This window comes from Pseudopipra pipra, chromosome 18, assembly GCF_036250125.1.
Source record: "Pseudopipra pipra isolate bDixPip1 chromosome 18, bDixPip1.hap1, whole genome shotgun sequence".
In the NCBI taxonomy this organism is placed as follows: domain Eukaryota; kingdom Metazoa; phylum Chordata; class Aves; order Passeriformes; family Pipridae; genus Pseudopipra; species Pseudopipra pipra.
In genome coordinates, this window is record NC_087566.1 from 5530410 (window position 1) to 5555610 (window position 25201).

Here is a 25201-nt window from a genome sequence, read left to right on the forward strand (position 1 = left end):
CATAGCAGTCATAACTCTTGAGAGATAGGAAATCCACAGGCATTCTGACATGAGAGGCTTTTATCCAGAGTGGAGTATGTGGCAGAGCTGGGATCAGTTCTTATTGCTGCCTAGTTGAGCCTTACATGAGAGAAGCGATTTGGAGGGATCATATGGCACTGGGCAGGGGGGGTTTGCAGTGAGATGTGTGGGGAGAGCAGGTTGAAAATGCTGATGGGAGTAAAATAAATGGTTTGTTAATCTCTCCATGTTAAAGGTGATGAGTGTCTTTATGCCCAGTAGTTTCTGAGGTAAGGCCTTTTCTACTTACTTGATTCCCCAGGCTGTGGAAAAGAGGAAGAGTTTTCTGTAGCTTGGACTAAATGTTTGTACTCTAACGATGTAATTTAAGCCAATACTTTTTAAATGGTGAAAGCCTCTGTAAGAGCATGCTTAAGCTGATTTTGTTCAAGGTCAGGCCTGGGCCCTGAGCAACTCAATCTAGTGGGTGACATCCCTGCCCATGGCTGAGGGGTTGGAACTGGATGATCTTTAAGGTCCCTTCCAGCCCAAGCTATTCTGTGATTCTATGGTTGCGTGGTGTATGTTGGTTTTAAGTCAGTTCCTTCACTGTAGCTCCCTTGCTGTAAAAAAGTCAGTAAATAAAAAGTCGGGAGATGAATTACTATGTATCAGTGTTCACCTACAGCCCATGTCAGTGGGTTGTGTCTCCTATATACAAAGCATTCTGAAAATAATGAAGACCCTCAAAAAACACCAGAAGTAAAATCTGTTTCTACAAAGGGCCTTTTCAGAGCACGTTTCCTAAGTCAGTGCATTAAAAACAAACTCAAGTGACACCTGAATCTGTAAGGAGAAGAACTGTACTTTTTAATATTGATTATTTTTTTCTTCAGTGGTTAGTGGAAAGCAGGTGGCATGACCCAAAGCTTTTAGTCACAAATCTTGTCACAAATATACTTGTTAGTGGTCACTTGGAAAAACTTAGGCTATTTCCAATGAAATTCACAGCCTATTTTTACTGCTGGGTACAATAATCACTCCTTACTTGCAGCTTGCTTACATAACAAGAAAAACATTTCCAAAACAAACTCTTTCTTCTCTGAAAACATCTGATGTAATTCCCAGAAGCTGATGTACCAGGTTGGAAATCAGTTCCTTAGACACCAGAGATGCTCTCGGGAGTGTCCTTTACTTTACTTTATAGCAGCCATTTTTCTTCTTTTGCATACAATAATATGTCAGTTTGGTAGGTCCTTCTCCCTGCCTAGAGTTACTGGGATGTTCTCCACTGAGCTTTCCATTACATCTCCAGAAGGTTTGTTGCACAGTACAATTTCACTTTCAATATTTGTTTCAATTTCACTTTCAATATTTGTTTCTGTTGTCATGCTGGAACCTTTTTTCCTCATTTGCTGTGCTAAGTTTTTAGTCCATGTCTGCTCAGGTCACCCTAAATGCCATATCTAGCTTTTCCTCTGTCTGCCTGCTAGTCAAGTACTTCAGACTTCTGTGTTTCCCCATCCTCATGACATTTAGCCTTCTTAATCCTTCTTTCTCTCGGTTTGTCCTCTTAAATTATTTTACTTAGTCTTTCACATTTCTGACACTCTTCTCTGAGCTGTTTTCCAGCAGGTTCCTGGTTATGAGGTACTTCCTGCTAGTGAGGTCTCCTTTAGGAAAGGCCAATAACAGACTGCTCAGGTACCTGTGGCACTGGGCAGGACCCTGGGAACAGGGGACACCAACTGAGGCCCAGGGCTGTGGGTCCAGGACTGTGAGTAGAACCTCTGTGTATGTTCTTCTTTGGGCCCTGTGGACTGTTAACAGAATGTTTTAAAAATTCTTAAGATGCACTACCATAAAAGGGTTTTTAATGTGAAAAAAACCTGTATGTCTTGAAACTGAGTGGGGAAATTTCCAGCGAAAACATTTAGATATCATCCGGAAATAGAACTCTGGCATGATGAGTTTCATAGCTATTAAAAAAAAAAAAAAAAGGAAAAGAAAAGGAAAAGGGAAAAGAAAAAATAAATGAGACAGAAGATCTTGCAGTCTGGTTTTAATGTTTCCTTTTTAGTTCTATTGCAACATTGTTTCCTGTCTTTTCTAAGAGATGCAAATTTCTCCTCTGAACACTCAGAGCTTCGTGCAAGCCAACTGTTCCTTAGGAAAGTTATTTTCAGTGAAGGAGGTTTCTTTTTTCCCAAAGTTTAGTTTGTTGAACTCTGCTTTTATTTCCATGATTGACTTTCCCTTGGTCTCAGGAAGATACAGGTAAATGAAAATTGCTGATAAAGCAAGAATTGCCAAAAAGATGAGGAAGCAGAAGGGTCCAAGGTTATCCTGCAAGCAGAAATGAGACACTGTAAGGAAAATAAGAATCTCATTTCTGTTTCCCTGCCTTTTAGTGCAAGCCCATGTCTTTGAAATTAAAATTCAAAAGTGTGCTCAGTACACAATCCAGGACAGGTATCAAACCAGGAGTTTCCACTGGCCATGTTTGACCTGAATCCTGTTGCTGCTCCTCTGACAGGCTTGGAGAGTTCCTGAACAGGTTTGGTATTTGGACAGAGCTCTAAGCTTTGCATGTCATTGCAATTTAATACTGTTATTTTGCTCCCTGTCAGCATTCAGAAATGGATTCTCCTGGAAGGAGGGATCCACTTAGAGTCACTTACAACAAGCAGTGGAAAAATCATCCCAAGTATGAACAGTCCCATCCAGTTGATACAGCCAACAATCAGAAAGGCTGATGGTCTGTATGACTGGCTGAAGATTTCAACCATGACAGCTACAGAGGCTCCAGCTGAAAAAGAAAAGCAAACACAAACCAGGCATGTTCGTTTCCTTGCTCCTGCTGAAGTCACTCCCAATGGCAGTGGCAGATCACAGACAGGTAGAATAGGTGGCCTGTTGGTAGGTGGCCACTGCTATGAGGGTGAAAGACCTTGATTTCAGAAAGGGACTGCAGCTGTTAATTTAGGTTTCTCTCATGTGTACTGGAATTGTTTTTCTGGTACCAGTGGGTCTGTGCAGTTCCACATTGCACTGGTAGCCATTAGTGGTGCAATGATTTATAAAACCAGCTCCCCTTTTGGCTCCTGGAGTCAGTTCCACCTGAAGCATTTTGGTAGGCATAAGCTTAGCTTGCTAGGTTAATGAAAATTATTACTATAACATGTAGGCAAGATGAGTACTGTGACATACATTGCGATGCTTAGATTCCTGGTTTTAGCTGAGTATTTTAAAAATCATTCTGAAATTTCATTCTCAAACCCTCTGGAGATGATACTGCGTTTTAAATTATTTAGATCTTGTGATCAGCAATAAAATCCAAGGTGTCTATATCCTTTCCCTGTTTCCCACTTGTACATGTCTGTCCTTCCTTCCTTGATTTCCAGAACTTTTTCACCATGGCACTGGTCTGTTCTTCCTTTGCCAATTGTGTTGCTGGTACAAAATTTCCTCCCAACGCAGCCATTGCTGTACTCACATGGTCCACTTCCATAGAAGACAACGAAGAGGAAGATCAGGATAATGCTGAAGTAATGCATCCAGAAAAAACGATGCTGAGGGTGAGAAATGGGTGATATCAAACAGTTAGACACGTGACAGAATGGCAGAGCTCCGTATTTTCTGCCACTGGCTCAGGTTTTTGTACATATCTCATGAGGTAAGACTGGAAAGGTGGGCTGGTGCTGAGTAAGGGGCCAGAAGGCTGCTGCCTCCTTACCTGCAGGGACAGGGTCATGGTAAGCAGTGCTAGCACAGAACACATCAGTGTGTATCCTCTCCAAAGCAGCACCTTCCTCCCAAACCGGTCTATGAGGGTGCTCTGAAAAGCAGAAAACACGAGTCATAAATCCCAGTTCTCAAATTAAATAATTCCTCCCCTCTCCATGTATGCTTTGCAGAAGACTTATATGAGTAATATCATTTAAGTCTCTTAATTCCTAGTGAATTAGATTAACTTTTTCAAACTAATTTATGATTAACAAAGCTGTGTTTATTAGTCAACCTTAGGCTGGTTTTAGACAGTTCCCTTTCTTGCCTGCTGGCATATGTCGAATTGTGCACACATGCATACCCACACCTAATCCAGAACATCAGAAAATTATTTTACAGAATAAAATTTAGTCTAAAGACATACACTCATGCAAGTGATCTGGAACAAGAACTGCCTTTTATCCTGCATGTGGTTTTGCAGAAGCAGGAAGATGTGTCTTAGGTTATGCAAATCTCCCCCGAGCCCAGTCATAGGAAAGGAAAAGTACGATTGTTGACCACATTGAATTTTTCCTTCAAACTCAAGTCTGAAAAGACTTACACACAGTATAGAGGATAAGCATTCACACAACCCAATTCCCAGGGATGCATATGGGATAAGGTATTCTTCAAACTTGGCTGTGTGGAACACTTCAAAAGAGTAGAAGTATATCTGAAAAATGCAGAGAGAAAATGCACCTGTGAAAAAAGCATTGCATTGAGGTGCAGTTCTAAGCTGGTATAATAACACTGACTTAGAGGGGTTTGTTATGCTGCCTAGTGTTGTCCCTTGTGCTGGGGATAAAGAGGGCACTCAACTGCATTGATTCCACAGAGCTGCAGGGTGGTCATAACAGTCATCATGAAGTAAAGCTGCCAGCGCAAAGATCGCTCTTGGATCACCTCGAGGACACGCAAGGTTTTCGTGCTCCCCATTGCACCCTTCTCCTTCATAATGTCATCGATTTCTGCTTGGTGGTCTCCTTCCCCCCAGAGCTTCCTGATGGCTGTTGGAGAGAAAGAGGGAGGTGGATTGTTCTACCTCTGCAGCTCCATCAGCAGTGGTTACATTAAACCCTTTAGCCTGCCTGTCCGTGTGTGAGATGGCGGCGCTGCTTCTGCTGTGTGGTTGGGGCTGGGGCAGTGGGCACTCAAAAGAATTTTGATTCACTGGTTGTCAGTATAATGTAGCTTTCTAACGTGGAGTTGACCTAATTGTAAACAAAGTCAACACTTAAGTACAGTTTATCGAATTTGAAAAAAGAGCTGCCTAAACCATTTCCTTTAAAGAAGCAAAGCAGTGTCCACCAAAGTGGGAAATGCTAGACATGCTGATACATAACTATGTTTCTTGTCTTAATGAGACTGAGTGAGGATCAGGTTAATACAGACATATTGTCATAGGGACCTCATCTGTTGTGTGTGAAACTGCCTCTGCTCCGTGGCACTGCACTGTGCTGTACAGCTCTGCCCTGCTTGTCTTCTGCACGGGCTGTCACCCTAACACAGCAAAGGAAGTGAAGTAAGTGAGGAAAGCAGACACTCTACCTTTCCTGCAGGCTTCCTCATTACCCTTCTGTATCAGGAGGTAGGATGGTGAATCGGGGAAAAATGGGAGGGTAACCAGTTGAACCAATGCTGAAAGTCCACTAGATGCTAACAACCATGGCCACAAAGCTTCGCTTCCTAAAATCTCCCTGGAAAGTGTATGTGAAACAAAAATGCTGAAATAATGGAATGACTGTTCAGGAAGTTTTTCTGAGTGATGAAGGTTGCTCAGATCCCATTCAAGAGTGCAGTGGAACAAAACCCTGAATTCATAATTTGGCAAATTTCACAAATTTTGCTATTTTTATTCCTGGCAAATTTATTTTAAAGGAATTATTCGATATTTTGAAAAACTTTCTAAATATCATTGGGACCCAGTATAATATCTAGAGAGCTGATGAGACTCATTTGACCACTGTTTAGTCACAGGACCAAAACTAAGACTTTTTATGTAAGTACAGTAAATTTTGAAGGGGAAGTCCCCCAGTAGAAAAGGTGTGGAAATAAGAAGAAATCATATTATGAGTAATTAATTTTCTGCCTTCTTTATTCAAAATTAAATATCTGCCTTAAAACTAAGGTGGATGTGGATGTGATGGTCCTCCTAGGGAGGATGGGAGTGTTTCTCAGTCACTGACTAGGTGGAAGGGTAAGGTTGTAGAAAGATTTGTACTTTTAGTGTAACCTGATCAAAAGATCGGAGAATTTACCGTAGTCCAATGACCTGTCCTGTGAGTTTTCCCAGGGTCAGAAAAACAGAAACGGTGGAGTTGGCAAATCCACGCAGCTTCTTGGGTGAAATCTCTCCTACATACTGAGGATGGATATTCATAGAAAAACCTTGAACACAGAGGAGGATAAATGACTGTTAAAATATTTAGAAAAGCTTAACTTTCTGACTCCGTCCCCTCTTACAGTTTCCATTCACTCTGATATTTAGATTACAATCTCTTGCAAAAGGGGTGATGTCTTTCACTTTTATTAAGTGCCTGGTATAATTGCTTTAAAAATCATTCTCCAAGAATGGCTGCAGAGACAATCCCAGAACAGCAGGGACTCTTGCAGTCCCCACTGGCACAAGCACATACCTGAACCAATGCCGTAGAGAAGGCGCCCAACCAGAATCATCTCAAAGGATTTGGCTGTTTTACTGAAGGCCATGAAAAGTGCAGCTGCCAGCATGATCAGGTTGGTGAATATTTGGCACTTTTTTCTGAAAAAAAACAAAACAAAACAAAACCCAAACAAAAAATCTCAAAAGGCCTTGAGAATTTAGTGTGAAATGTGAACCCTTTGTACTCTTTTGAACTACTCTTGCTTTGACAGGAAGCGTGGTAGAACCATTCCTACTATGTTGAGGAACAGATGAAATAATTTTGACTTTGGATAGTCAAAATGATTCTTTGAAATTTTAGGATCCTTTAGATTTGAATTAATTGATATTTTTGAGCTCAGAATTTAAAGAGTTGGAACGCTTTGTCAGCATTTCCACAGTACAACTGGGGAAGAGATCAAACAACTGGCCCATTTTATCACCAAGATTTTTAAACGGCTATAACTCCTCTTAAAATGCCAGGTTGTCTCCCAAAAACAGTCTGAATCCACAGGTCCCATTCTAGAATGGCTCATATTAAAGATACTCTTGGCTAAATGGGTGTGATCTGAGATGACAGAAAGAGTTTTTAGAGGCGTATATCATTTCAAAAGTGCCTCTGTATGAATTGTGGCCTGCTGTGTTCACAGCCCTGATGCTTCAGGCTCAAATCAAAGTTTCAAAGTCTTTTGCACTCAGATGTTTTGCTGTGATGCTTGTTAGACAAGAGTCCCCTTGCACACATTAAGGATTCACAGAGACCCTTGTGTTTAGTCAGGGATTCAGCAATTAGGTTATCATGGGTTAAATGACCCATGGGAGAAGTGCATGATCTTGTTTCCAGTCTTGGGAGCCCCTGTGTGTGTGGGATGAGGCAGTGTCCCACAAGAAATCTCTTGGGGGCACTTACCTGATAGGAAAGAACACAATTGCAGGCAGGCTAAGATGGTTTGATGAGACCCATATGAGGGGCCTCTGGATCAGTGTGTTGTGGAGCAGATCTTTAAGTGGTCACACCAAGCAGATATATTTGCCAATTGCTCTGCAAACGAAATCAGTGGTGTTACACACAAGGCACTGAGAACAGACCACACTGGTGAGGGATCCTTCCTCCATCTCGTGGGAAAGATAGCTTGGGAACTGACTTTCAGTAAAATGGATTCCCAAGAACATGGGAATGTCTCTTGGACATTTGTTTTGGTGCTGGTTGTATCTTTACAGTGTACTTACGGGCAATTTCTTTTTTCTCTTTTGTTCATATTTTCATTAGGCTGGATCTGAATATTTAATATAATGTCTGTACCCCAAAATGAGTGTATTTAAATGGAAATCTAGTTCTTCTTTGTCACTTAAGGATATCTTCCAGGTGTTTGAGTAACTGCATATAATGTGTTACAACACAAGACACACAGCTCTTTCATTGGGGTTTGTAAAGCTTGGGAGACCTTTGTGAGAGCCATAGGGGACATTGAAGAGAATGTGACCCTATGCCACTACTCCCAGAGGCACTAATCTGGTGATGTGATGATGACTGCAGCCTTTACAGAATACAATTCCCTGGGGAGGGCAGATAAACAAGGTAGAAGGCTGTTTGCTGCTTGGAAGAGGTGGATGTGCTGGGAAACCCAACCCGTTGTGTCTGACCAGACTGCTTCAACCAAAAAGAGCTTCATTTGTTCACCTTGGTACTTCCCTGCACTTTCTGACTGTGGAGCTGTTACAAGAAGCACTTACTTCCTGTATTTTGTAGTCACGTAGGTACAGAAGAGGGATCCCAGGAACCCTCCTATCCCATAAACAGACACAATGAAGGACCACAGCAGCATGATTGTCTCGGGATGGAGGGGGGAGCCGTGTCTCTCGATCCACGTTTCGTTAATAAACTTCCTGATGTGCTGAAAAACAGAATGAGATTTGACCGGATGAGGGGTATAAGATCCCTTCATATTGTTTGGATGTTGTATTTCAGATCGAGCCTGTGGTTCTAATATTAGATTTATTTTGAGTCTTTCTTGGTAAAACAAGTTCACCGAGATCACACTGCAAAATCTACAAGTTTGTATCACTCAGGAAGCCTCCTGGCAAGCATGCTAAGAGCACATTTGTTATCCTTCTATGGGGACTTCTATACTATGTGGTAAAAACTTATTTAAAACAGAAAATGCTGTCCTGTTCTTTAAAGGAGAAAAAGTTCTCTGCACATGTGATGTTACTGTTAGCCACAGAAAAGGCACAGACTGTGAATGGTCAGTAAATTTGAGATTTATGGGAGAACTCCATTTGTGTTATCAGCCTCAGGGAGATGTCTCCTTACCACAGAAGGATAGTTGATTACAGAAATGTGGAATCCATATGGGAAGCTACCACCAATTCCCAGCACTAAGATCATTTGATATAATCCCCGGAACTGAACCTGCAAAGCAAACATAAAATGTTCCATCAGCTTCTCATTAGTCTGGATCTGTGCAGGGCCAGATCCACACTGGTCCTTCCTCTTTGTCTACTTCAAATCCTCTTGAATATAAACATTTTTTCAAAATCCCTCTAATCTACTCCTGAAACACCCTCATCATCCACAGTGCCATAGCAAACTACCTGCCACTGTAAGGGTGATAATCCATCACTCTGCTTGCAGGAAGAAAAAGGAGTTTTAAGAGATGTTCCCAAGAGTGCAGCTCTCATTCTATGCCCACAATATCTGACAGGTTGGCTGAATAAAGGTGTCAGCCCTGGATGCAGGGAAGAGAGAATCAGTTTCCTTGTCTGCAGTCGACAATAACTGATGTTCACCAGACCATAATGCTGTGTCTCAGAAGTACAGCATTAAAAATCAACAACATTTTATTATACTCTCTGCTTTAGTTTCTGACTGCATTGTATCTTTAAGCATAATTAAGAAAATACCCTTTTGACATTCAGCTTTTTCAGGAAGGCATGGACTATAATTACACAATATAAATATAACATAAATATAGTTATAATTACGGGAATAGCCCCTGTAATTACATTCAAATAAAAATCTTCCTGAATTTGATTTGGGATTTCATTTCTCCTTTCTCAATATTTTATTTTTTCTATTTATTTAACCATGAAATGGTGTGCTTGCATATTGAAGGGCTTGGCATCTTCCAAGTTAGTGAGATACTGTCTGTCTAGAACTTCCTTGCTCAAGGATTAGGGACTGAAATACACTTTTTGATGAATGAAATAATTTTAACTGTAAATAAGGAGAAAACATAACAGTAACTACTTAGACCTTAAGTCCATCTTTCAACAGATTGTTATTTAATTGGACCACATCTGGATTTCTGGAATTATCACATGACAAGAACCAGGAAGCTGTGGACCAGAAAGAAGACTCTAAATTTCCTTAAAAATCCTCTCTCAAATTCAGTGTATTTGCTAATTGGCAAGACCATTCAAACAAATTAAGAACTCACCCTCTCACTCTTCCTTTTTTTTTTTTTTAAGAGAAACAGAGCAACAATACACATTACTTCTTCCCTGTGTAAGACTGTGGAAACTCTCAGTGGATTATATTGATTGTCTCTTGATGAAATGAAGAAAGTAATTTATTTTAAACCTCATGTCATGGTTTCTCAGCCTTTTGCAGCAAGGTTAAAATATTCATTATTTTGGGAAGTAATCAGAGTGGTTAACAATTAGTATTGCTTCAGTAATTCAGAAGACAAAAGTAAAGTAGCATTGTCAATGGTGGAACTGCCAGAGCTGGTTTTGGTTTTATTTTATTTCATTTCATTCATTCATTTCATTTCATGTTGTTTCATAGAAAAGACCATGCAGCACGATCTTCATGGCCCCATTGTTTTTGGTGATGTTTAAACACAGAGAGGAAAGACAGTCTCTGTACCAAAGGGACTTAAAATCCTTAAAGAATCTGAATCTTCTGTATTTTGTCAGCTTTGTCTTTTCTAAGCCATAGCCCTGAGAAGAAGTGAGCAGATACTCACCAGGCTGGAGAAGGAGGCAGCCATCTCGATGGGAGAGCCTGGTGCTCCCTGGCAGGTACCTGCCAAAGGAGCCAAGTGCTCACGTTATACAACAGCAGGATCAGGGAACTGGTCCCATGTCATTGAAGTTAAATTTTACTTCAGAGGCTTTTGAGTTGATTACACCCATTTCAGCGGTCGTACAAAGTTTAGGATTGTTGGATTAAATATTTCAACCAATGGTTATGTCCAAATAACCAAGCTGGTCTCCCTTGCAGGGAACCTGTTCTCTTCATGAGCACTGTCTTGTGCTGGGGAGATAGAGAGCTGGGACAACAATTTTAAACAGGATTACCATAATCATGACTTTGCTCAGTTTTCTGTACAAACTGAGAAACGTAGAGACAAAATGATCTGTTGGGAATCTTAGGTGGGGCTTGGACAATGAACTATAGGACTTTGACATATAACAGGAAAGATCTATCCTGTCTTCATGTGACGGTAACTGGAGCACATCGTAACTTAATCATTACTGAAAGGAACTGAACTGCTCCATGATTTTGAAATGTGGTGCAAACTTAGTGATTCCACAGTGGCACACCAGGCTTGGTGAGCTCAGTATTTAATAGTAGCTGGTTTTCCTTTGCTAGTAGAGAAAAAAATTCATTATGCACATTTTTGTCTGGCATTTCCATTAGTCAGTATGCTTATTTCTGTGCCTGTGATGAAAAAAAGGTTGTTTTGGAACTGTTTTGTAACCTCCACGGCTGGATTGATGTCTCTGTTTTTCTGAGAGAAAATTCAAAGGCTTTAATTTCACAATTAGGAGGGGTTTGTATTTATTGAGTGGGTAAATGGCTTAGTTATCACTTGCCATTTACACTTCAGTTAGAGAAGAGGAGGAAGAAATCATAAAGGGCTTACTGGATGCAAGCAGTCATATTTACTGTAAAATACATCACATGCAAAGCATATTTACAGATTCTCCAGCTAATGGCTGAAATGTAGCGTGTGGCAGCACCTGACCTCCCATCACTGCACAGCCTCATCATGGTCTTGACTTTGCTCTTGATGTGTGCTGAGAGTTCATGGGGGGATTTGTTTCCAGTTTAGGTTCTCCAGCAGATAATCTGTTGTTAGAGCACAAACAAGACTGTCCCTTTGATGCTAAGAATTAATTTCCTTTTCTGTAAAGTTATACAAAGTTGAAATAACATGGTGTGCATCTGATAGAGGGAAGAAATGCCATGCTGGCTGTTGGTATCTGTCTTGCCCAGATGATATTGGGGCAAGCCACAAGCAGGCAATAACACGTAGCTTTTGGCATGGGACATTCCTTCTCAAATGCAGTCTATTGAACATATTTTCTTATGTTGTACCTCACCCTCTTCTACATGTATTTACACATATTGTAACTTACACTCTTTGCTCTTGGACATTAATTTAGGATTCCTACTTTGAGTAGGTTTAGAGTCTTCCTCTCATGACTCCCATAATGTGTAATGTCTTTTGCATTTATGGTGATTAGTGACTGTACTGCTTCTGTGCTGTTATTGCTTACACTGTGCTGAGGCCCCCTTAGTAAATGTGCAGTTTCTTTATTAGTGCTAACAAAGTAATTGGCAGGTATCTTAGAGATATCCTTTAGTGATATTTGTGCTCAGGACAGTAAATCTCACAACATCAGGCCATTTAGTCATTGATCCTGCAATTTTACAGACACACATATGCAAAGCTGTGCTAAGCCTTCCTTCATACAGGCCAGCAAGACCAGATCCATGTTTTTTGTGTCCATCTGACAGCAGTTCACTGATCCAGTTTTCAAGTGTTTATATGTGCCTCAGTTAGTATTTGAGACATATCTTACCCATCAGCTGGTATGTCTGGAAGAAAATGTAGTACATGTTCCTGAAGCTTCTGGATGACCATCGTCTTTGTCCCTGTCACCTCACATGTATATTTGAACCAGACATTTTTGCTGTTTCATCCCTTGACCAGACTGTCCCCACAATACAGCTCTTGCTCCACTGAGCCCAGGCTAAGGTTGACCTGTGCTCCAAAGAGCTGTTCCGCTTCGTTGTCACATTAATGTTCCAGAGGGCACCCACTCGCTTCCTGCTGAGGATCTTATGGGAAAGAGCTTTCCCAATCACACCTAATGAATAACTGGGATCAGAGAAGGGGCTCACTAGTGAGCCAATCTGCTCTCGTTTCCAAAGGCTTCAGGAATTGTTGGAATGGAATGAAGGATGTTTCTGGAGTGACTGATTGGGAAAAGAGAATCTGTTTTGCAGAAAGTTGAGCTTCCCTTTCTGTATTGGTAGCTTTCTCCAAAAGACTGGTAGTTTTTAATCATATCATGTGTATATGGAACACTACAAAATTACCGAGTTTTCTGACTCTAAGGACACTCCACGTTTTGTAGATATATAGTTATAGTTATGTAGTTATATTTTAGTCAGTAGTCTTAAGTGTTCCTCAATAATAAAGGCAGTAATAATGAAAATCTCCAATCATGGAAGAGTATGCACACCAATATCTTTTTCTAGTCAGCTGTTCCTGAAGGAGGTCATGACGTGAAGAAAAAAGTATTAGTGGAGGCCAGAAGTTTTATTACAAGGCAATCTGCCATTTTTATTATGTTTTTATGTTTAACATTTGCAATTAAAAATAAGCAGCAGTTAAGATGGAAAATTGAATTCTCATTTTGAATAACCCTATTTGAGCTGAAGTAAATATGACAGTCAAAGCAGGAGCAGAGGTAAACCCATTTGTTTTACTGTGCAAGTCTAGAGTTTGAACTTCAAATTATATAGAGTGCTCCACTGTAAGCCTTAGCTTTGTTCATGTTCCTCCTGATAGTATTGCTTTCCTACTAGGACCGTGTGAGCCTCTCATTAATAAGACAGAAACATGCAGAATATTAGGCACTTTCAAAAGAAAATAAAAATCCCATGAATCTGCATATTTCAAATAAAGTTTTCTGGTGAAATCAGTTCCATGCTGAGGTGGTTCTTCTGGGCTAAATTTGGTCCATGTAGCCAAAAGTCACACAAGGAAAGTAGCAGCTCAGTTGCTGTGGGATTCACAGCCCACGAGGGATCTGTGGGAACTCTGCTCCTGGAAGAGGAGCTGCAGACTGGAGATGACAAAAATGATGGACAGGACAGCACAGAGTATCTAAAATGACTGTAGGTGCTTGGGTTTATGGGGCCTGGATTCCACCCTTCAGTCCTTTAATTCTATTGGTGCTGAATGGTCGAAGTCTGTCAAACCAGATACTAGACAAGGACAATATGGCACTGTGCATGGGAACCTGGCAAGGTTTGGTTATGCAGTTCAGTCTAGAGAAACAAAGAATTTATCTCCTATTCCACTAAATTTTTTCTTTAATCTGTTATGGATTGAACCCTAGCCAGAGACAGCAAGCCAAGAACTTCACTGTTCTCATTTCAGGGCTGTAAAAACATACTCAGAAATCATAGAGAGAGAGGGAATTACAGGTCTTTCCTTTCTCTGTGGTCAGCAGAGTGTTTATAAATTCTACATGTAGTTTCAGTGTGTATTAGTTGCTCTGTTAAGATTTGCACATCAGCAAGTTAAGCCAAAATGCTCATGATTCACATGAGTCTATGCTGTAATATCAGCCCTCATCCCTTTTCAGAGCTGCCCAGAGTGGAGTGCTTGAGAAAGGAGCTGGTTTGACAAAATGGGAACCTTGTAAATGACCAGTAGGAAAGCTGACAATCCATTTGGATTGATTTACTAGTCAGAAAATGACAAATGTCTTTTTTTTTTCCCTTCTTTTTAAGAAAGCCTGATTCCCCCCTATGTCCAGTCAAAGCCTGGTGCAGAAGGTGTGATCCTCTGTGACATGATTTGGAGCTGTTGGAACATGCTTATTTTTAAAGTTTAGCTTATTGAATTCTTCTGTGATTTCTATGATTGATTTCCCTTTTGTTTCTGGAAGGAACAGGTGGACAAACATCCCTGAAGTGAAAAGTACCCCCATAAAGATGAGGAAGCAGAAGTGCTTGAGTCTTTCCTGCAGGGAAAGAGCAGAGGGAGAAAGTGAGCAAGGTGAGCATATCTTTTCTTTAGTCACCTTCTTGGCACAATTTTTGTATTTGGGTCCCAAAATACTTTGAATTTGATAAGGAATTCTTTTAATTTTGACCTTTGAAAAATATTTCAGTCAGAATAAGTATCTTGGGCAAATCAGGGCCCTTCAGTTGCCAAAGTGACTTGGGAGGGCAGGTGCCAAGACCGCTCCAGGCTGACATGGCACTGTCATGTCCTGCTGCTTGTCTTCCCACCCTCGTGGCTGACTGAAATTTGGTGCCTTGGGAGCCTCCCTGGCAAAGCCACTCACCACGATGAACGGGAAGGTTGTCCCCACCACGAACACTCCCAGCCAGTTGAGAACCCCGCCGATCACGAAGGCAGGTGGTCTGCAGGACAGCGTGAAGATTTCAGCCCTGGTGGAAACTGTGGCACCACCTGAAGGGGGAGAAGAATCAGAATTATTGCTTGTTGATGTGTTTGGTTTCAACATTTGGATAGAGTGGTACTGTTACACAGTCAGGACATAGATGCTGCTGTCATGGACTGGCATTCAGAACACTTGAGGATGTAGCTCTTTTTTACAAATGAAAATGTTGTTGGCATCTTATAAACCACTAGACAGACACCAGTTTATTAAAGTGGTAAAGTATTCAAATAGATTTTTGGGGAGGTCCAAGAATTAAGTAGTTTACACTTGAGAAAGCCCGAAATTTTCTCATGAAAGAAGTTGTGTCAGAATGAAATGACAATTATTATTGCTCACAAGAATTGCCTGCATGATTCTGCTGGATCACCAGTGAGTGATCTTCCCAGATTCACTTCCTGGGTATTTCAGTTATGTTTTGAAGTCACAGGCTTTCAACAGTTTTGAGTTAGGAAAATAATTCAACCCTGACATATGGGGAGGCAAATATTTTAAAAATTAATAGCCTTTAAAAAATAAAATTTAAAAAGTAACAGATAATAATTGCTAGGAAAAGAATTAGTCCAAAGTAGGTCTTCTGCACTGCTGTCTATGTGGGATAAGATGTAACATTATACAACACTGAATTAAAAGAAACTCTTGCTTTTCTTTTTCTCTTTCTTTTTCCTAGTATTTTTTAAAATCTTTTACCCATCTGTTTTTGCTCTATTTTTGCTGTATTTTTCCAGTGTATTCCTTTCCCCTTGTTAACAAAACCCAAACCTGATGGCGCTGAAGTTTATGGCCAGTGATTGGCCCCATTATATTTAAATTACTACAAGATTTTGTTAAATGAATTTACTTGTGCAATATAATGCAGTATTTTCCTAGCCATATTAATAAGCTCACATGACTCGATCTCTTTATTTCCTTCGACTGAGCACTTACCTGGCCCAACTGCAAAAACAACTGCAAACAGGATAATGAGGCACAGGCTGCAGTATGGCATCCAGAAATACCAGTCCTGGGGGAAAAAAACCAATAACAAACTTCTGGGTGAAAACTGTTAATAACTGTAGGAGAGAAATGCTCCTTTTCCAACACTGTCACCTCAAGCAGGAAATATTCAGTGTGTGGGAACTGACAGAGAGATGTGAGTGCTTTTCCTGGGGATGGAGCAGTGAGGTGTTTGTTAGATGAGCAGAGAAGCAGGTTTGCTTGGAAGGTTTCTGTTAAAGGAAGTCCAGATAGTACTATTGCATCCTGTCCTCCTTTCTTCTTGACCTCATGGTGCTTCCTCCAATCCTTAGAGATATGGGAAGGCCAAATAATATTTTTCTTCACTTTTGTAAAGATTCGATAACTGGCACTGAAAAGGAGCTTTCCTAGATCTTAGTCAAGAAGAAAAGAGACTCGATGCTTTAGGAAGAAAGATTCTCTCTACTGTGTTTGAGACCCTTCATGAATAAAACAAAAATGGAAGTCTGCTGCCACCTTGCTTCAAGGCTAATTTTACAGTGTATCTATAGAGTGGCTCTGGATGAGTACTGGTAACTCAGGTGATTTGCTCCTGAAGAAGCCACAGCAAGGACACTGACATGTCATTGTTAGAGAGGTGAACTGGTCTCCTGTCTGTGAACAGACAGTGCCTCCCCAGCATCCTCTGCAGCAAAGTTAAATTTCAAATTCACTGATGGAAGAAGTCTGGGGTTCTGTTGTTACTTGTTAGAAACAGTGTGAGTAGAAAGGGCCATTTTCCTTGGACTGTCTTTTGTTCTGTGCTGACCAGTGTTTGGTGCTTGGAGTCCAATGAAACGAGCATCCAGTGCCTGTCTGCCAGTGTTTTATGTGCTCCTTGCTAAGGTCATGGGGTCACGCTGAAAGGAAGGCAGGAGTACAAGAGAGTACTGGCTGAGAGGGAGTTTAATCCTGAGTATAGAGGAGCTTGATCTAAGCCTCACTTTCCTTTCTCATTAGCGTGGTCCTGCCCATGAGCAAAAGTTAGAAATAGAATAGGCAGAGAAATCTGCCTTGAGAACTTCCTTACCTGTAGGGAGAGAGTCACGGTGATACAAGCCAGCAGGGAACCCATGATCCAATAGCCTCCTCTAATGAGCGTTTTCCTGCCCAGTCGCTCAATGATGGAGCTCTGAAGGGCAGAAATGACACTGATATCAGGGTCAGAGAGCACGTTGTGACCCATGCCCATAGAAATGTGACTTACACAGACTACAGCAGCTACTAGTTCAGAGAGTCCAACAGAGAGGGTCATATAGGAGACCATTCTTTCATCAAAGCCAGCAGCCTGGAGGACTTCAGAAGTATAAAAATAAATCTGGAAAAAAAACCCCCATAAAACAGTAAGAGAAGAAAAGAGCTGATTTCTTATCCATACCTGTGTGCCACTGCCCTAGACAGGAGCTGTTAATCAAGGAGCATGCAGCTCAGGTTTGGAGTGATCTAGAAGTCTGCACTCTTTTTGGTACTATTTACTTCATCAGCAGGCAAAAATTAATTTAATTAATTCATTCATTATTTCATAAAAGATAAAATCCTGGGCTAATTGGACCTGCAGCTGCTATGATGTAATTAGGTTTGCAGAATTCTGATTTAGGTGATTTCAGAAGCAGCCAGATATATGGTGTCTTCAGAGCCCATCCAAAAATATCATTGTAGGGTATTCTCAAGGAAGAAGAGGGTGGGTTATGGAGTCATGATGGGGTAAAACAAGCATCTTTTCAAATATCTTTGCTTATTTTTGGAGCCATGCTGAGATGATAAAGATTCCAGTTTAAGCTGTGTTGGACTCAGCTGTGTATTTCCTTTACAGATGTTGCTGCATCGTGATGTTAGAGGCAGAAGGGTCACGCAGGCAACTGCAAAGCTGTGGCATCAAGAGGATCCCAGAAAAGCTCTGCTGTGAGGACGAGCAGAAGTGCAGAAGCTGCAGAACAGTGAGCATGTTCATTGTTAGCTTTGAGGGCAGAGTGGGCAGAGAGCCATTCCAACATCTCAGGGTGCCAAGAGCCAGGGGCAAATAACAGCAGCTGCAGCCCAGCAGTCACATAAAAACTACACCACAGATTTTGCCAGTAGAGGCTCATTTGTACAAGTGGGTTCTGGAGCCTGATAGCTGCTCTCAGAAGTGGCTGTTCAGTGAGTCTGACTATGGAGGGAGGTAACTCTGGCAGGGACAGGAGCTGGGCAGAGGGGTGTCACATGGAGAGCCCAGCCAAGCTTTGCAGGCTGCTGCTGCCCTGTAGAAGGGCTGGCAGACAGCAAGGTGTGGCCTGAGAAGCCTGAGGAAAATGGAGGGAGCTCCTGTGAGCCATCATGTCTCCCTTAAGGTTGTCAGTAAGTGTTTTGAGAATTTAAGGGGGAAATTTCACTCAACTGCATTGATGCCACATAGCTGAACTGTGGCGGTCAGAATAATTGTCATGTACAGCTGCCAACGGAAAGCTGGTTCTTTCACTAGTTCCAGGACACTCAAGATCTTGGTGTTTTTCATTGTTGCCTTCTCTTTCATGATGTCATCAATCTCTGCTTGGTGATGGCCTTCACCCCAAAGCTGCCTTATGGCTGTGGAGGAGAAGGAGAGTGAGACCTGCCATGTTAATTCATCTCTGTTCCCTAAGAAGTTTGTTGAGTAGGTGATTCAAGTGTCTGGCAGCCCTGCACGTGTGGGCTGGGGCTGTGCTGAGAGGCAGAGGTGTCCTACAGGGTCTCCCAGAGTCCTGATCCCCTCCTGCACAGAGGGACCTGTTGTGACAGAGGGGCCTTAGAGGGGTGCACAGTGACTCTCTCCCTGCCCTTTGGGCCATTTTTGTACCTTCCTCCTTCTCTTGGAGTGTGAGCAGGGTGCACAGCCAACAGCCAGAGCTGGGAGGTGCCCTGCAGAGCCCTGCAGTGCAAACAGCCATTTTCATTTGTCATTTATTGGTAATCAAAGGACTGACAGTACAGATGATGTCAGCTGAATGCAAAAGGTTTTGTAATACAGAACTGCAGAGAGTAGTTGTTTTGTGTTCTATATGGAGACTACAACAAAAATATACTTATAGGTATTCACAGAGTCATGCTGGAAATGAGCAGGGAGAAACTTTGTCCTGCTTATTTTTTCTGTATGGGGAAAGCAAGAATCACAAAACAATTGTAAATTAAGTGAGGAACAGGAACCAGGAGCCTTCAGTTACCTTTTTTGCAGCCTTCCTGGTCTTCTTTTTGCATGAGGAGATATGGTGGGGACTCAGGGAAGAAGGGAAGCGTGACCAGCTGAAACAGTGCTGGAAATCCACAGGAAGCCATCAGCATGGGCCACAGGGACTGGCTGCCCAGCAGCTCCCTGGCAGGGATAAAACATGTGTACAGAATAAGAGTTCATTACATTGGTTTTGAGGAGAGAAAGGGATGGATGAAAAAGCAGAGGAAGGAGCAAAAGGTAGAAGGGATCCAGAAATGGATTGTGTGGGTAATCCATTGCATTATACCTTTGTCCTAAAATTTGCCCTATGGCTTTTCCCAGTGACCAAAAGAAAGAGGAAGTAGAGTTTGCAAATCCACGTAGCTTCTTAGGGGAAATTTCTCCAACATATTGATGATGTAGAGGGACACAAAGGCCTTGAGGTGAGGAGAGAATTATGGGAGAGAAGAAAGAAGACATTCACAACCACTGGAAATAAAACTGGATATAAATAATTAAGCATTACAGAATATAGCTGCCTCAAGCACGGAGTTGTTTCTCATACCTCAACCCACATATGAAATTTTTCATTACTAGATTTTTCTTACTCTTTCTACCTAAGTATTTGAGCCTCTTTGCATAGTGCAGTTTCCTGATCTTAACAAACGTACAGTTTTCCCGTTAAAGCGTAGCTTCATCACAAAGTCTGTGAGCCTTAACATATTTTAAAGGACACAGAGTATGCAAGTGCTGAATAGCTAAATGCTTGTAGTTAACCCACATAATCTCAACCTTTCTTGACATAATGCTATTGAAGAGCTGAATGGTAGATCCATGGCAGATTAACACATGCATTGCTATAGTTAATGTCGATTTGTACATGACTTAGAGGGAGACAAAAGTATTTCTCTTCTGCTGTCAGCAATAATTTTTATGATTTCAGGCAGAGTTGATGTTCCCAGCTGTATGTGAAGTACTTCATAACTCAGACATGCTGTGTATTAGTCTGGGAACAAGAGCTTTTTCCTGATATGGTGGTCACAGCCCCCTTTATCTGTTTTGAAAGCAATATGTTCTTCTCTTGGCTTTCTGTGATAGGAAAACAATCTCTTTTAATTGCAGTCTCTGTAACAAAAATCAGGTCTTTGCATGAGGCATGATACAGGTTCTAGACCAGAGCAGGACCTCTGGGGGTGAGTAATTCTTTAACTACACCTGCAGTTCTTCGATACAACTGTGTGTCAGACAAGCAATGTACAAAACCTAGGTATTTGAAAAATGGGCATTAACTTCTAAGTTAACTTTATAATAAGTTAAAATAGGCATCCCTGCAAATATCCAAACAATGGAAAAGCAAGTTTTGTATAGGGGAAAACCACAAGAAATAGTGACACCAGCACAGGAGGTTTTGCTGGATGTGGGGTACTCGCTAGGAGTGATTTTGCCTGATTATTACCAGATCTTTGAACTAATCCAAAGAACTTATGGCTTGGAAGACTCCCCTTTATCAAAATACTAGCTTTGAACCATATAATTTTCAGTACTGCCAACCAAAATTAAGATAATATTGTACATATTTTTCCTTTGGGAAAAAGCTTTGTTTCATATTGTATCAAAACAGTCCTGACAGCTCTGAATATTTATATACTTGGCAAAGCTGAATTTCATTTGATATAAGTGAAATTAGTGATTATTGCTTTGTCTTATAGAAAATCTTCTGACAAAAGGTCACTGACTTTAATATTTTATTCCCTTAGTGGAGGGCTATTTTTTACTTTGAATAAAGATGTAAAATCCTGTGAGATCCTGCTGACCTGTGGGAGAAATCACTCACCTGCACTTATTCCACACATGAAGCGCCCAATCAGAATCATCTCAAAGGACTGGGCTGTTTTACTGCAGCCCATGATAGATGCTGCCACCATCATGAGCAGGTTGTTGCACAAGAGACATTTCTTTCTGTAAGGAAGTGAAAAGATTTTTTGCAAATCAGAAGGCAAATGGCACTTAAGCTCCTGCCATGCAGGAATTCTTGGGTGAAATTGTCTTGCTGGTTCTGTGAAATGACACATATGTAGTCCAGGATTAAATAAGCCCTTCCATGTCATTGGCACTGGATACTCTGGACTCATGGTGTACCTTGGCACATGGTTAGATCTGGGAGTTTGGGAACACTTCTGGGCTGTGTAGCAGAGAAAAGTCTTAAAACGTTTCTGCACTTGAATATCCACTATGAAACACATTGTCATAGCACTTAGAAGGACCTCAATGCTTCTATATGTTGAGTAGCACTTTCAAGAACCCATTCTGTCTTCAGCCAGGCTGCCTTTCCTCTCTGCTGAGACTAACCCAATCTGAGTAACTGTGCCTGGTGTGACAGGCTGGCAGCACAGCTGATTAATCCATGCCACAGGACAAGGGCAGGAAGCAGGAAAACCAGTTGACCCCACAGCTAACCTGGCTGTGTAACAGCCATGACTGAGTCTAAAACTCCGTCTCACATTTAAAACCTCGGCTGTCATTTCCTCAAGCTAAGATTCACTTGACAAATTGTCTTTGAACATACATACATACTTGCCATATTTGACAGCGAGGTATCTACTTCCTGAAGAACCCAAGAGACCTCCTATACCAAAGATGGACACGATGATGGACCATAGGAACAGGAGGTTATCCTGCTGGATGGGGTAGCCATATCGCTCCAGCCAAGTTTCATTAATGAAAACCTTTACATGCTGAGACAGAAAAAGAATTTTCATTAGCAACACCTGTGACAGCAGTGCATGTATTTTGTTATGTTTACAACGTAATTTTGCTGCTTCAGCTAAAGTTACTATTTCATATAGACTTTAAAATTGTGCATTTTAGCTAACAGACATAGTGTAATAGTGTGCTGTGTTTGGTTTTTTCATTAAAGGGAGGTCAATCTTTGGGTTTTTATCCTTGAAATCTGAGGAACTGAGGCATGGACTGGTACTAAAGAATAGTGTAAACACCCCTGCAAAGTTCTGCAAAGCAGTTATGGGTTTTCTCTCACATACCTGCCAAGAATGCCAGGTTACACAGTGTACCTTCAGTGCAGTTCCTAAGTACTTTTTCACTCAGAATTTAATACTCTAAAGCCAGAAAATAACACTGTTCCCATAAGGTGATCCCCACAAAATAATGATGCCTTCCATCTAGACCTCAGTGTCTTTAATGGAAGTTTTGCATGTGATCAGTGGAGAGAAGCAGACATTTTCCTAAAGCATGGCTCACTCGACTGATTATTTGTCTGTGAAGATGGGTAGCTATAAAAATATCAACTGAAGCCACTGATGCAGGCAAATGTGCTGAAGGTTTTTAGGGGAGACAGATGCCACCCTACTCAGTGTGTGTCTTCTGATGAACAGTTCTATAAATAACAACTTGCAGATCTCTTTTTTTTTTTTCTCTTTTCAACACTTTGACATGTTCTGCTTTTCATGATAGCATAGCGTAGCAATTAGGAAATGAGAGGAGAATACTGTGATTAAGCCCTTTCTGACTGCCAGAGGGGAGCATCCCCAAGCAGCAGTGTAGTGCCCTCATTGACCAGTGTGCCATGTGCATCTTTGCCTACCTGAGACATGTAGGTCAGGGTAGAAATCTGAAAGCCAATTTGGAATGTTCCACCGATCCCCAGGACAGCGATCATTTGAAAGAGCCCCTGGTACTGCACCTGCAGATGTAGAACAAAATCTTCTTAGGCTTGTAGCCACATCGGGCTCTTCCTGCAATGTGTCTTTCATTCTCCAGCAACATGTCATTTGTTCAAGGGATTTGCAGGTAGGAATGTTCCCTCTGCTTGCCCCAGTGTGAGGAATACATCCTCCTGTGATTTCCCTACATCCAGCTCAAGGAAATACAGCTCCCACAAACATCCTTGTCAAGGTGCCACAGCTGCCGACATCCAGTCCTGTTCCCTGCCTTTCAAAACCTCATGCCCGCACTGAATAATTAGTGATATATTTAACTAAGCTCTTTTTTTCAGCAGGTGAGCAAAGCAAATTATGTTTGCAGGTAAGCAAATATTTTCAAATAACTGAAAACATTTAAGAAACATTAATATATTGACAAAGATGGATGACAGAGCACATGAAGTGCAAACATTTGTAACACCTAAAAATGGTGGGCAGAACCACTTCCAAGAATCTTTTAGTGAGCAGGAGCCTTGTTGTTTTTACTGATATATTGACTTGGTTTTCTTTGAAGCACCAGTAGCACACAAAACTGTCACAGATGCAAATACCCCACGGAAGACTTACCAGGTCTGATAGGAAGCCGGTCATCTCTGGCTGGGGGCTGGTTGTCCAGCGTGTGATGTGTCTTTGTCATCACAGGCTTCTGTGTCTCTGTCTCCTGCCTGCTGGTATGGCAGTGGGCATTTGGCTTTGCGGATCAGAGTTAAATTTTTACTATTTCGTCTTCACCCACTTATATTTACTTCAACCGGCCAAAGTTAACAGTGCCAGATTAAATATTTCAGGAAATAATTGCATCCAGTCCACTCTCCAGGTGGAAGGTTTCAAAGCAGAGGAAGTTTGCATCTGGAGATTAGAGTGAGGGCTTTGGAAAGGGAAAGAAGAAGAGTTTGGGTGAAAAATCCGAACAGTTTTCCAGAAACAGTAAAACACTTTACTCCTGTGGTACAGACCAGAGGGTATGTCTGCCATAATCTGCAGAAAGCAAAGGCAGCTGGTGCAAGGTTTAGGTACTGTTATTTGTAAACAAGTAAAGTATGTGGTATTCTGTTTCAGAATCATTGGTATAGTAAATATTGTTTTTAGAAATAAAATAAGCAAGTTTCAAAGCCTAATTCTGCTGTTCTGGCCTTAAGTATCAGTTAGACTGTACTGAGAATTGGATGTTTATGAGGATGTTTGACAGCCAGGTGTGCTGAAAAAGCAGTAAGGGATAGTGTGCCCTGGCAGAGGCTTTCGGAATAGAGCATCTGGTCCTGAAGGCTCCTCTTGAAAGAACCAGTAACAAAGACACACTTTCTCATGAGAGCAATCAAAGGAGGTAAATATTCCTTAATGAGTTAGGAGGGAACAAGTGGGATCTTACTCCCTCAGCTTTGTCACAGAACAGCTCCAAAAGCAGTGTTGCAGGCATGAAAAATCACCTTTGGTTCCCAGAGGCTCCTGTCTTGTGAGGTGAAGCTCAAATTGTAGCTCTGAGTGGCTTCTGCTCGAGCCAGCACTTAGAAGAAAGAGGTTGGTCTGCCTTTGTGTTTGGTGCCCTGTGCTGTTCCGGCCTTCAAAGTCTTCTGCTCACTCTCACTTATGCCAGGGGACTGTCCCTGCCCCCAAGGCCTGGAGTGGGGGCAGATGGGGCAATAGGGTTATACTGAAGGCCTCAGTAAATGCTCAAGCTCACCCTTGGGATTGTACTTTCAGTTCATAAAACATAGAATGCAATTATTTACAGAGGGGTTCACTGCAAATACTGTGAGTCTGAAGAAATGAGGAAAAAAATACATGTTAATAATAAAACCTTGGTTACTTGTGTAATTCCAACTATTGCCTATATAACTGCATAGCAAATGCTGTTTATCCTGGCTTGCAATGGCATTTAGAATGATTTGGAAATTTTTGTAAGTATTTTCTCTTGAACACCAGCATTGTAACCAGTTGCAAAGCTATTGACTATTTATTGTTTCAAAATGTTAATGTTTCTTTTCTATTACATGTTTTTTCCCCAATTGTATCAAGGTGTAGGGTGGCTACGCCATAAGCAATCTTACACTCCTTGAAAATCATTACTTAGGATCTCAAATAGCAGCAAATTCCACCATCTCACAGTGAAATTTTTCTTACATTTTTGGGGATTTCTGGTGATTCTGAGCTGTACATGACTGTTTCACGTTATTAGCAATTTTAGGAGATTTTTATTCCAGGAGTTTGCCGCTTGTTTTTTTGTCAAGCCAATGTTGAGCTCATGAGGATCCCTGTAAAGATAAGGAAGCAGAAAGAGATGAGGTTTTCCTGGAAATAAATCACAGAAAAATAATTTTATTTTATTCTTTTGCTTCTCTTTTTGCAAGACTTAGAACATGATGACAAAATTATGACAGTGATGGCAAAGATTCGCTTTGTAGCTGCCTAAACCCAGTCTTTAGGTGTGAAACAGCAACAGAAATAAAATAGTTAAAATTTCCTTCTTTCCTG

General features: G+C 41.3%; 2 protein-coding genes and 1 long non-coding RNA gene across 4 annotated transcripts in view; 1 reads left to right on the forward strand and 2 right to left on the reverse strand.

Moving 5' to 3' along the window:
* Positions 1-1440: 1440 nt before the first annotated feature.
* LOC135423997 (solute carrier family 2, facilitated glucose transporter member 11-like) lies at positions 1441-10901 on the reverse strand. Of its 2 annotated transcripts, XM_064674761.1 has the most exons (12): positions 10381-10901; positions 8724-8822; positions 8144-8304; positions 6405-6529; positions 6027-6156; positions 5317-5465; positions 4588-4775; positions 4331-4441; positions 3737-3838; positions 3497-3572; positions 2682-2809; positions 1441-2346 (listed from the first exon to the last, which is right to left on the reverse strand). In XM_064674761.1, exons 1-12 carry the CDS (start codon positions 10402-10404, stop codon positions 2140-2142), a joined length of 1500 nt encoding a protein of 499 aa, XP_064530831.1. In that variant the 5' UTR covers positions 10405-10901; the 3' UTR covers positions 1441-2139. The 2 variants fall into 2 exon arrangements, with proteins under 2 accessions (XP_064530831.1, XP_064530830.1); XM_064674760.1 differs by lacking the exon at positions 10381-10901 and having other exon boundaries at positions 8724-8849.
* A 2214-nt stretch (positions 10902-13115) lies between these two features.
* On the reverse strand, positions 13116-23989 carry LOC135424000 (solute carrier family 2, facilitated glucose transporter member 11-like). Its single transcript, XM_064674763.1, has 12 exons — positions 23297-23989; positions 22612-22710; positions 21585-21745; positions 20845-20969; positions 19318-19447; positions 19024-19172; positions 18222-18409; positions 17052-17162; positions 16875-16976; positions 15776-15851; positions 14732-14859; positions 13116-14404 (listed from the first exon to the last, which is right to left on the reverse strand). The coding sequence occupies exons 1-12, from the start codon at positions 23318-23320 to the stop codon at positions 14198-14200; spliced, it is 1500 nt and encodes a 499-aa protein (XP_064530833.1). The 5' UTR covers positions 23321-23989; the 3' UTR covers positions 13116-14197.
* Positions 17661-25201, forward strand: part of LOC135424019 (uncharacterized) — an 86852-nt gene continuing 79311 nt past the window's right edge. Inside the window, exon 1 of the long non-coding RNA XR_010435056.1 lies at positions 17661-17781. This is a non-coding gene — a long non-coding RNA (uncharacterized LOC135424019). The remainder of the gene's footprint in view (positions 17782-25201) is intronic.